The sequence below is a fragment of the Homarus americanus genome, unplaced genomic scaffold (assembly GCF_018991925.1).
Source record: "Homarus americanus isolate GMGI-L3 unplaced genomic scaffold, GMGI_Hamer_2.0 scaffold45698, whole genome shotgun sequence".
NCBI classification, from domain to species: domain Eukaryota; kingdom Metazoa; phylum Arthropoda; class Malacostraca; order Decapoda; family Nephropidae; genus Homarus; species Homarus americanus.
In genome coordinates this window covers 913,004-924,697 of record NW_024735554.1, presented here as the reverse complement: position 1 = coordinate 924,697, position 11,694 = coordinate 913,004, and the positions used below count along the sequence as shown (strand labels likewise).

The following is an 11,694-nucleotide window of genomic DNA, read 5'->3' as shown; positions in this document are numbered from 1 at the left end:
AAATGAATTCATACTTTTATGTTACAAATCCCATCCCACATCAGAAATAATGCCTATATTAGAGAATTTAGATGTACAGATATTTTACGACGAAAATATTTTCCCAAAAATGGTACCCCCCGTACCTCTCTCTGCTCAAGTTTTTCATTTTAAAAAACAATAGGAGAACAAACAATAAATCCGATAAATTTAGAAGATTTTTATACTTACCACCACCGCATTCATTCTCAAACCTTAAGGCTAGCTATATGATTATTTATTTTCTTCATACACTCACTGAAATGTTTGTAGCTGTGGTGTGGATATTTATTTTCTTCTTTGTACTATAATTGGAGACTTTGCACATTAAATCTCGGCGGCGTTGGCAGTTTTTCCATAAAAAAAAATACATTATAAAAATGGATCAAATTTTTCATTTTCAAAAAATATGAGAGGAACAAACAATAAATCCGATAAATTTAGAATATTTTTATACTAACTACCACCGTATTCATTCTCAAACCTTAAGGCTAGCTGTGTGATTATTTATTTTCTTTTAACAGAAAATTATCATTTTATATCTCATCCATCAAAGGTGGTCGCACTATTATACAATTGTGCAAACTAACGTTAAAAAGCATTAATAAAATATGGATACTTATGTTAAATTATATACATCATTGCTATTTAGTCTTAAATGGCAATGGGGCTACCGACTAAGACTTAGTGGGTAGTTTTCACTATTTAGTGTGACATATATATACATATACATATACATATACATATATATATATATATATATATATATATATATATATATATATATATATATATATATATATATATATATATATATATATATATATATATATATATATAGATCATCACTACATATAACACCATCCATCGTGCAATATGAGTCATGCCGAGGGCCAACTACCCACATCATGGACCAGCAGTATTGTTCTACCAATACCGAAACCATGACAGCCTGATGCTTTTCGTCCCATATCACTAACCAGCTGTCTGTTTAAAACCTTTGAGAGGATGGTTCTTGGCAGATTCTTATATAGAATCAGAGAACACATGTCTCCTAACGTAAATGGCTTCACCCATGGTAAAGGTGCACATAATTGCATCACCACATTCCTAACTGTGCATGGTGATGAAAGGCACAGATATACCACATTTCTTGACTTAAAAGCTGCATTTGATATTGCCAATAGGCAACTGATATTGTACGAACTAGCCAAAATGGATATAGGACGTATGCTGTTACACTGGATAAGTGGTTACCTAACCAACAGAAGGGCTGCTGCACTGTTTCAGGGTTACAAAAGTGAAGTCAAAGATATGCAACTTCGTACTCCTCAAGGTGGAGTACTTAGCCCCCTTTGTTCAATGTTCTCATGAATGCATTATTAAATTTAATACCAGACAACCCCAGCAATATCTCAATCAGCTATGCTGATGATATTCTTATACATACTAAAACTCATCGTGAAATGCAAACCACCCTGAACCATGTATACGCAGCCTGTGAGAACCTCGGTCTTATTATCTCCACTGAGAAAACTAAGGTGTTCAACAAACAAGCTGGTAACCGCAAACGCGCCCCGCCAAGTTCAAGATAGGTAACAACACTATTGACTATGTTTCTTCGTTTAAATATCTTGGTGTTTCCGTCCCTTGTACCCTACCTGCTATACAATAGCTAACCCGCCAATGTACTGATAGACTGAGACCTCTTAGAAGTGTAGCGGGGTACAGCCCGCACTATGGTGCGAATATTAGAATTGTTAACACAATGTACCTAGGGTATATAAGATCTCTGATAGATTACCACGCACCAGCCCTGGTCCTTCGTGACGGGAAAGGCGTTGACAAGCTCGAGAAAATGCAAAATATAGCCCTCAGAATTATCCTAGGATGTCCCATGAGCACTAAAGTACTTAATATGAGGAAAGAACTAAGTATACCCAGTGTTAAAGATAGAATAATTGAAGTCAACCTCATGGTAGCCCTGAGGCTTCTGCGTGGTGATCCTGATAACATTGTTTCCGTAAAATTGATAGAATGTATGAACCATGGGACTGTTAAGTCTAAATGGATCCAAACTACAGCTACACATATGAAGATGTTTGGACTAGACCACCTGTACAAAGTTGAGACACAACAGCGCTTCCTGCCACCCTGGCGGGCAGTTCTCTTCGATATCACAATACCGACATATCCGCCTAAAAAATTTATTATACAAACCATTTATCTCCAACACACTGCCAAATTGAGAGCTCTTGAACACATACACACTCTACAGACTGATGATAATATCACACAGGCCATCTACACTGATGGATCTCTTAACACCGCCTGTGGGAGGGCTAGAAGTGCTATCGTTGTGACTCAACCTGACGGTAATATAATTGAGAAAGGAGTTAGATAACAACTGGGCATCCACTCTACAAACTGAATAAGTTGCCATACTCACAGCTATTAAATTCATTGAAACCACTGTTACTGACCGTCTCATCATCACTGACTCTCGATCCTCACTACTTGCCCTTGACACCCTCGACTCATGTTGTCACGCTCTTGTCTCTGAAGCCAGACACAAATATGCGTGCCTTGTTGACCGGGGTGTCAAGGTCAAACTGTTGTGGATCCCCTTTCACTTAGGCCTCATAAAACATGACAGAGTTGATGCCCTCGCCAAACTCGCGCCTAACAAAGACACTGTTGAATACAATTTGGGTCTGTCAAAAAGAACCCTTACAACTGTAATTAGGAAACAACTTACTGATGAGTTTGACACAAGTAGACTAGTGCAATCAGGCACTAGTCGATCCACAGTTTACCATGATGAGATGTATCAAGTGAAACATGTATATGGAGCAAGTAACAAGATCACTAGATTACAAGATGTTGTAACCGCTAGATTAAGGTTAGGATAAAAGTACCTTTGGCAGTATGTTCCTCAAGCAGATGTAAACAAAACTAAATGTAAGTGTGTGGCCAGACATATGGCCACACACTTGAACACTACGTCCTGGACTGTGTGAAGATTGAACCTTTTAGGGACAGGTCCAAGCACACTGTGTGTGAAATGGCACAACACTTCATCTCTAATGGCAAGATAGCCGACATATTAAGATTGTATCCACTTTTTTGCACCTAGTAACTATATCAGTTCTCATGTACAGAACCAAATACGCAATGTGCTTGAATACTTCTCACGTAAATGTGAATTACAAAGTGTGAGGTCAGACATACTGCCTCACACGCCTATACTCACACAGTTGTGAATAAGTTTTCCTTTATGCTAAACAAATAATGTAATTGAAATACTGTGTAACATTCAGTGCCATAATATCCTGACAACGGGGGTTAATTATTATGACCCGTTGTAAAATCTACTCTGTAATCCTTTTGCGCTACCACTCACAGGATGAGTGTGGGGTGCACAATAAAGTAGCCGCTGTAAGCGGGACAATCAAAATCAATCATCATCACTGCATATAACACCACCCATCATCACTACATATAACAACATCCATCATCACTACATATAACACCATCCATCATCACTACATATAACACCATCCATCATCACTACAGATCGGTAAAGTAGTTTCCGAGATTCTCGTGCGGACACACAAACAAACACACAGACATACTTCTTTGTTTTATATGTATATAGATAATTGTTAATTATTTAATATATTTATATTAATTTTATTATTATTATTATTATTATTATTATTATTATTATTATTATTATTATTATTATTATTATTATTATTATTATTATTATTATTATTATTATTATTATTATTATTATTATTATTATCATTAATATTATTATTTTATTATATTATATTTGCGCCCCCCAGGCCTTGATGTGGGTCATTAAAAATGACCTGTGCCCGGGTGGGCTAATGCCCGTTAAAAAAAAAAGAGGTAAATATTCTACGGCATGCCACAGGTAGGTGTTCTGCTGCATACCAGAGGTAAGCCTTCAGTTTCCTGCCAAACGTATGGTTTTTGCTCGTCATGCCCCTTGGCTCAACTGGGTACTTCCGCTGCATGACTGTTAAGATTTCCTGCTGAATGTATCAGTAAGTACTTCAGCTGTAAGCTTCAGGTAAGTGTTCCTACTGGAGTCTTCATTAAGTACTTCTGTTGGAGGTAACTACTACTGCCCATATTGTGATCTTCTCTAGTAAATGCCCTTACGGTTATTTGTCTGCCAATTACTGCCAATCAAATCCCAGATCTTCTTAATCCTATGTTACAACCTTGTGTTACTGAGTGTACTTTACGAGAAAATAAAACTATTGTATTGTCCAGAGCGATCAGAACAACTTTGTAAATACTTTGTCAGTAATGTGATTCCTTCTGGAAATATAACAGTGGCAGGCACAAAAGCTTCCCCCCCCCCCTCTTTCTTCCCCTGGACATTCTTGGTGTCCAGAACTTGGCTGACTACAACTCGATGTCCTACAGGATCTCGGATCTTGGATCAGTGGCGCTGGGTCTGCGGGCGTCATCTACGTCAGTCTGGGTTCTGTGATGGACAGTAAGTCGTTGCCACTTGAGTATCAGCAGATCTTACTCCAGGTGTTCCGCAGGCTACCTCAGCGGGTCATCTGGAAATTTGAGGGAGAGCTGAAGGACGTCCCCGACAACGTGATGATCAGCAAGTGGCTCCCCCAGCAGGATGTTCTCGGTGAGTCTAGTCTGGGATATTTATTGTTGAAAACCCACTACTTCTTGTGCTGACACTGTTGCCCTCTGTATAAGTCCATCCTACGATTCACATGCATCTTTTTCTAATTTTTATTTATTTTTGTACAGTTTGTCAGAATTTTGTATAATATGTTCCGTTATGGCCATATAAGTGACACATCCTATTTTCTTTTACTAACTCCACTATAAAATTACACCTTTTCATATATCCGTTGAGACATTGTTACATAACTATTTGACAAATTTCATAACCGAATGACAGACAGAACACATATCGAATGACACTCTCAATTAACTGTTGGTGGTATGTCATGCTTCAATTGTTATATTCTCAAACTATATGTAGACTTTCGGTTTATTGTTCATGTCTGTCAACTTCATAACTTATGACAATCATTTCCGTTAGCATGAACGAACAGTTATTTTAGATTGTCATTCGATATGTGTTCTGTCATTCGGTAATGAAATTTGTCAAATAGTTATGTAACAATGTCTCAACGGATATGTGAAAAGGTGTACTTCTTTTAAGTTTATCATACATTATGTTTTCGTTATCGTATCCATTTCACTTCCTTTCTGTGACAAATATCCAGGTCAATTAAAGGTGTGGCTGTCAAATTATAATGTCCTCTACACATATGTCTAGTAAGAGTGAAAATATTACATGTTTACATGTTTTTTGACTTTTACTTAGTCCATCAGCCAGCCCTCATACAGACGGAAACTCTTGTATACTTTAATATTACCAATTACATCAATGTCAACACAATTTTAGGTTCTGAGAATAGACAAATACTTGATTTTTTAGGATTATTTCCTGGTCCCAATTCTTCTTTCAGCAAACTTTAGTATTTTTCTCGTGTATTAAGTAGTCAATCTAAAGTACATTAGACCATAACCTTCCTGTCTCTGACATAACTTGTGTAGTGCAGCTCATGACAAGGTGAAGGTGTTCATCACTCACTGTGGACTCCTCAGCTTGCAGGAGACCACCTACCACGCCAAACGTCTTCTCGCCCTCCCAACATTCAGTGACCAGCCCTAGAACGCTCTGAGGGCGAGAGACTCTGGCCTGGGTCACTCGTTACAGTGGGAGGAACTGACCATCGACGTGATGCTTGATGCTCTCACTGACATCCTCAACAACGTCACGTTAGTTTTATTGCTTAACTTTTCTTTTGTAAGATTCTCTATCCTTTTCTCTGCCTGAACAAGAATATAACTTTTAGTTCTAAGTGTCTTTAATAAGTATTAGATAGTAAGCACTCGAACAACTCATTGACTTAGGAATAAGAAAGTCTTTCCTTTAAACCTTTATCGAAAAAATAAAGAATCTTGGCTGTTTCTTCTAAATTTTATATTCCAAAGAAAAAAACAAAACATATATGATGTACAGTAGCTAAAACAACTATCTGCGCAGGTGGTGGTCGATATGCTCCGAAATTTTACTTGTGACTAGTGACAGCCCTCATATACCAAAATTAATCGTTCATGGAATCATGTTGTTTTCCACAATGTATGCACAGATAGTTATTTTAGCTACTGTACATCTGTATGCTTCTGTTAGTAATGGTTTATTACTGCATCTCAAATATTATAAATAACGAATCATTACATAACTCGGGGAACACACAGATTGAAGATCAAATGTATTCTTTAAAATCCTTACGTGTATTGTACAAATTATTCATAAGTCATCCCAATAGAAAATTTACTCTCATTCAACGAATGGCATTTTATTCACTTTCATTATTTTCCATGGTTAAATATAAAGATAATGTGTTAAGGATGTCAAGACTCCTGCGGGATCAGATCAACACTGTCAGGGAGGTAGCAGTGTTTTGGACAGAGTACGTCAACAGTCACCGTGGGGCGCCCCAGTGGAGGTCCCCAGTCACACACCTGTCCTGGGTACAGCTTTACATGCTCGACGTGTTGCTGCTCCTCTGTGTCGTTCTCTTCGTCCTTTGCATTACCCTACCTCGCATCATCACCTTTATCTTTGGTAAAATCTTTCGTGGTAAAGAAGACAAGAGGAAGAAGGAGTAAGAATGTCGTCCTGGTGCTTTTGTTGAAGCTGGATCATTGGCTAAATCTTCAGAAGTGGTGGAAAAGAAAGGACGATTAATTCAAATTGTTGCAATTAAAACCTGGTTACGAAATGATTAATCTTTCAGAGCTTGATAGTGAGAGCAAATATCGAATTAGTTAATTGTATACGCCTCTCTCTCTCTCTCTCTCTCTCTCTCTCTCTCTCTCTCTCTCTCTCTCTCTCTCTCTCTCTCTCTCTCACACACACACACACACACACATACACACACATATTATCGCCAGTATCACTAACTCGTTTTTTCTCTATTGCATATGTTTGGTGTCTTTCTAGGTATCCGTTTTTTTTTCTTGATCCTGAAAAGATGCAATTACATTACTTTTCCCTGATGCTCAAAAAGTTACATGTTTTCGTGACATAAGAACATAAGAACATAAGAATGGAGGAAACTGCAGCGGGCCTATTGGCCCATACTGGGCAGTCCCGTTTACACCCAACCCCTATTGCTCATATGTCATCAGCAAATTTACTTATGTTGCTGTCTATGCCGATATCTATATCGTTTATGTATATAATAAACAATAATGGTCCAAGTACTGAGCCTTGGGGAACTCCACTTGTGACGTTGCTCCAATGGGACTTAGTGCCGTTAATGCTCACTCGCTGTTTCCTGTCCTGTAACCACGCCCTAATCCATTTAAGGATGTCACCTTTGATGCCATGAGCTTCTACCTTTCTAATTAGTCTTTCGTGGGGGACTCTGTCGAAGGCTTTGCTAAAGTCGAGATATACCACATCATAATTGTGCCCCTCGTCCACCGATTCGAAAACTGTTGAAAAGAATGTTAATAGATTAGTTAGGCAAGAACGTCCACTTGTGAAGCCATGCTGGGAATCATTGATCAATCGGTGCTTCTCCAGGTGATTTCGAGTAGAGTTTGAAATGATTGCCTCCAGTAATTTGCCTACTATTGATGTTAGACTGATTGGGCGGTAGTTAGAGGATAGTGATCTATCCCCCTTCTTGAAAATCGGTATTACATTCGCTATCCTCCAGGATTCTGGTACTACACCTGTTTTTAAGGACATGTTAAACAACTTTGCTAAGGGCATACTATGCTCTTCCTTACATTCCTTTAATACTCTGGCAAATATCTCATCGGGACCAGGTGACTTATTAGGCTTTAATTTGTCTATTTGCTTTCTAACATCGTTACTAGTCACTACTATCTCACTTAATTTGTTTTCTTCACTATCTCTGAATAGAGTCGGTGCCTCGGGTATCATGTTTAAATTTTCGGTGGTGAAAACTGTTGAAAAATATTTATTCAAATTATTGCTCACTTCTCCGTCGTTATCAGTGAGCTCGCCGGAGTCTGACCGTATTGGTCCAATCTTTTCTCGTGTTTTAGTTTGACACATTTGGTAGAATCCTTTGGGGTTTGTCTTCGCCTCCCTTGCTATCCTTACCTCATTATTCCTCTTTGCTTTCCTTATCTAGGTTTTAACCCTACTCGCCAATACCCTATAATAGTCCCGGAGGTGAATTTCGCCACGATTTACCCTTCTACCTATAGCCTTCCTTTGGCCAATGATGTTCTTTAAATAATTATTTATCCATTTAGGGTCATTGTTGTCTGATCTGAGTTTTTTGTATGGTATGTTCTGCCTTTGTGCATTAAGTAACTCACTATTTAAATTGTCGTGGAACTCCGCAATCTCAGATCTCGTTATCAGTTCGGTGTCATCTGTCAGGTTCTCGGCCAAGCGCGACACCCCCTCTCTCAGCTGCCTCTTTAAACTGTCAAAGTTTGCCCTTCTGAAATCTGGTACTTTAGTGGAATTTTCCTTACGTCTGCCCTGAAAATCTAACTGGAATCGAATTTCTTTGTGATCGCTGTTTGCAAGTTCGTTCCCTACCTCGACATTGCTAATGAGGTTTTGTCTGTTCGACAGAACTATATCCAGTATATTATTACCCCGTGTGGGTTCGGTTATATGTTGACTTAGGAAACAGTCCTGGATCGTCTCGAGAAAATCCTCTGATTCTGAGTTGCCCTTAAGGTCAGTCCAATCTATTTGGCCAAGGTTAAAGTCGCCTACTATACAGACTTTGTTGTGTATGGAAGCCCTGCGCATTTCATCCCAGATAAGTCCCAGTCCCAGTCGTCATACAGACGGCAACTCTTGAGCTGTTTTGTACACTACACGCACACACACGCACACACACACACATACACACACACACACACACACACACACGCACACACATACACACATACACACACACTCACTCACTACATCCTTGACCACCGGAGGGTCAAGACCTATCAGGAGCTGCTCCTGTTGCTCCCCTTGGCCAATGTTCGGCCCATTCTCCAAGTCCCTCTCCGCGACCAATCCTCACCACCTGGATATCAATAAAATCAAAAGTGACAATTTCATTTCGGAAAGAACTAAGATCAGTGTTGAACAGAGTGTAATGATTCTTTACCGCACCACAGATACAGCCCAGAGAAATACAACACACATAACAGTAAGTAAATGACCATGTGGTAACCCACATAGGTTGACACACCCTACAGTGACAGTAAGACCTGACCCAGGAGAGGTCACGGACAAGGTACCGGAGTTAACCCGGTGTTATGACCGTGTTAGTCAAGAAACTACACCTAGACAAGCTGTCCAGACCTGACCCAAGAGAGGTCAGTCTCACTGACCCAGAGTTCTAACCGCCCCGCGATTGACTTAACCCAGCGACATGACCATGTTACTCAAGAAGCTACCTTTCAGCGAGTACACTTGTCACCTGACCAGACACACCCAGATTACTGACATCTTCTGACTCACGCCAATATAAAGGTCCTGCAGCTCTCTCTCCTCTGAGAAACAGTCACATTCGGATTATTATTGTCTCCAGCTAGCAGAGCCTCCCACAGGAGACATAGTCCAGCACTCCAAGGGTGAGTTACTTATGGTGGGAAGTGTATCCATTTCATGTTTGTGTCCGAGAGTCAGTGTCCAGTAACTTCGATATATTGATCTATTAATGTGTCCATGTCATTCAGTTAATTAATAAATAGTTGTATTGAAAGTGGTGCTTAGAAAGATTTCCCCTAAGAATATAATATCAAGTTGAAAGTAACTAACCGGCCACGCTACCAAAACTTCCTCACTCTACAGTCCCCCTACTATAATATCTTGCTCGTATTTCTACCCAGTTCCCCCCTGCTTTACAAGTGTTTAAGCCAGTGAATTCTGCACTAGACAGTACCAACGAGAGCCATGACCCACCAGTGAGATAAGCACTCCTGGAACCGACCACTATCTTCTGACCAGGCAGTGTTAATCAGTCCACCTGGGAACAACAGAGGGTCGGCCTCACACCTGATTACGAGATAACACAACACCACCTAGCAGAGAGTGAGGAACAGTGACACCACCCCACACCATACAGTGTCTCCATAATCACGGGAGGTCCTTCATATCAACACCCGAGGACGAGTCACTATACCACGTTAACACCACACCACCCGATATCTCCATGACCACGTGAGGCCCTGCATAATTTAGTAATTAAGAAGATTTCTAACCAGGTGAGAAGGTTGGGTCATCTTACCCTCTGACCTGACTACCGACTGCTGTGGTGCTTATGAAGATTAGTAGGGTCACTGCCTAGTGACCAGGCCATTGTGGACACTCATTGTCCCCTAGGGACTTGATCTCACTCTCCTCTACTGTATATATATATATATGCCTTGTTATGTATTTCTCCTTAGTCTGTACTCACCCCTGAAGATGTGAATTACACGAAAGCACTTGGGAACTTCGTGTTTTCTTGTTTCCTTGTGGTTATCATCATATATATATATATATATATATATATATATATATATATATATATATATATATATATATATATATATATATATATATATATATATCACACTAAATAGTGAAAACTACCCACTAAGTCTTAGTCGGCAGCCCCATTGCCATTTAACATAAATAAGCAACATCGAGGACAATTTTAATAAAGTTTGCACAATTAAGTATTAAGCGGCAATATTATGGGTGTTTAATTTAAAAAACCGAAAATTGTTTATGAATGGATATGTAATATATTGGATTCATAAATGGATATGTAATATATTGGATTATGGTTTTAAAATGTTTTTTTACATTATTCAACCTTATTCCTTTTCTTTTTCGCTAAATCAATAGAAAAGTACGTCTAAATAGCATATTTTTGTCCAAAAAAGTCGGTGGTGCGTCACTCATAAATGGTGTATATATATAACATTTTCAACAGAATTTGGGACTTTGCACATTAAATCACGGCGTTGGCAGTTTTTCCTTAAAAAAAAATACATTATAAAAATGGATCAAGTTTTTCATTTTCAAAAAATAGGAGAGGAACAAACAATAAATCCGATAAATTTAGAAGATTTTTATACTAACATTATAGAACCTCCCATAAGATTACCCCAAATTGATGTTGATGATTTAAACACTATAAATTTAGATAATTTGAGTCTTATTATAGAAGCGTTATCAGGTTTACTTAAAAGTTTGTCGACATTTCCTTTACGTCCACCTCTGAATTTGACTGCGGATATAAAAGATACCCAAATTATAAAAATTATACAAGACTATATTAAAAATTATAATGACGAATCAGACGAAAAAAAGTGTCAGGAAAGTACAGATAAAAATAATAAACTCCAAGATACTCTTGATGATGGATTTCATAATTTATTCAATATACAAAGAAAAACACATGATGAAAATAATAACAATTTGGCATATTATCGCTGGCATACTTTACAAAATAACAATCAACCTCAACCACCATTACAAATTTCACAACCACAACCATTTATAACTACAGCCCAATCATTGTATCAGTATCCTCCTCC

At 38.6% G+C, this 11,694-nt stretch overlaps 1 protein-coding gene across 1 annotated transcript in view; it reads left to right on the top strand.

Annotated features, from left to right (window-relative positions):
* LOC121871301 (UDP-glycosyltransferase UGT5-like) overlaps nucleotides 1–6,774 on the top strand; it is a 16,571-nt gene extending 9,797 nt beyond the window's left edge. Inside the window, exons 7-8 of the mRNA XM_042373519.1 lie at nucleotides 4,483–4,705; nucleotides 6,500–6,774. Of these exons, the coding sequence (XP_042229453.1) occupies nucleotides 4,483–4,705; nucleotides 6,500–6,774 (498 nt within the window). The remainder of the gene's footprint in view (nucleotides 1–4,482; nucleotides 4,706–6,499) is intronic.
* Nucleotides 6,775–11,694: the final 4,920 nt, after the last annotated feature.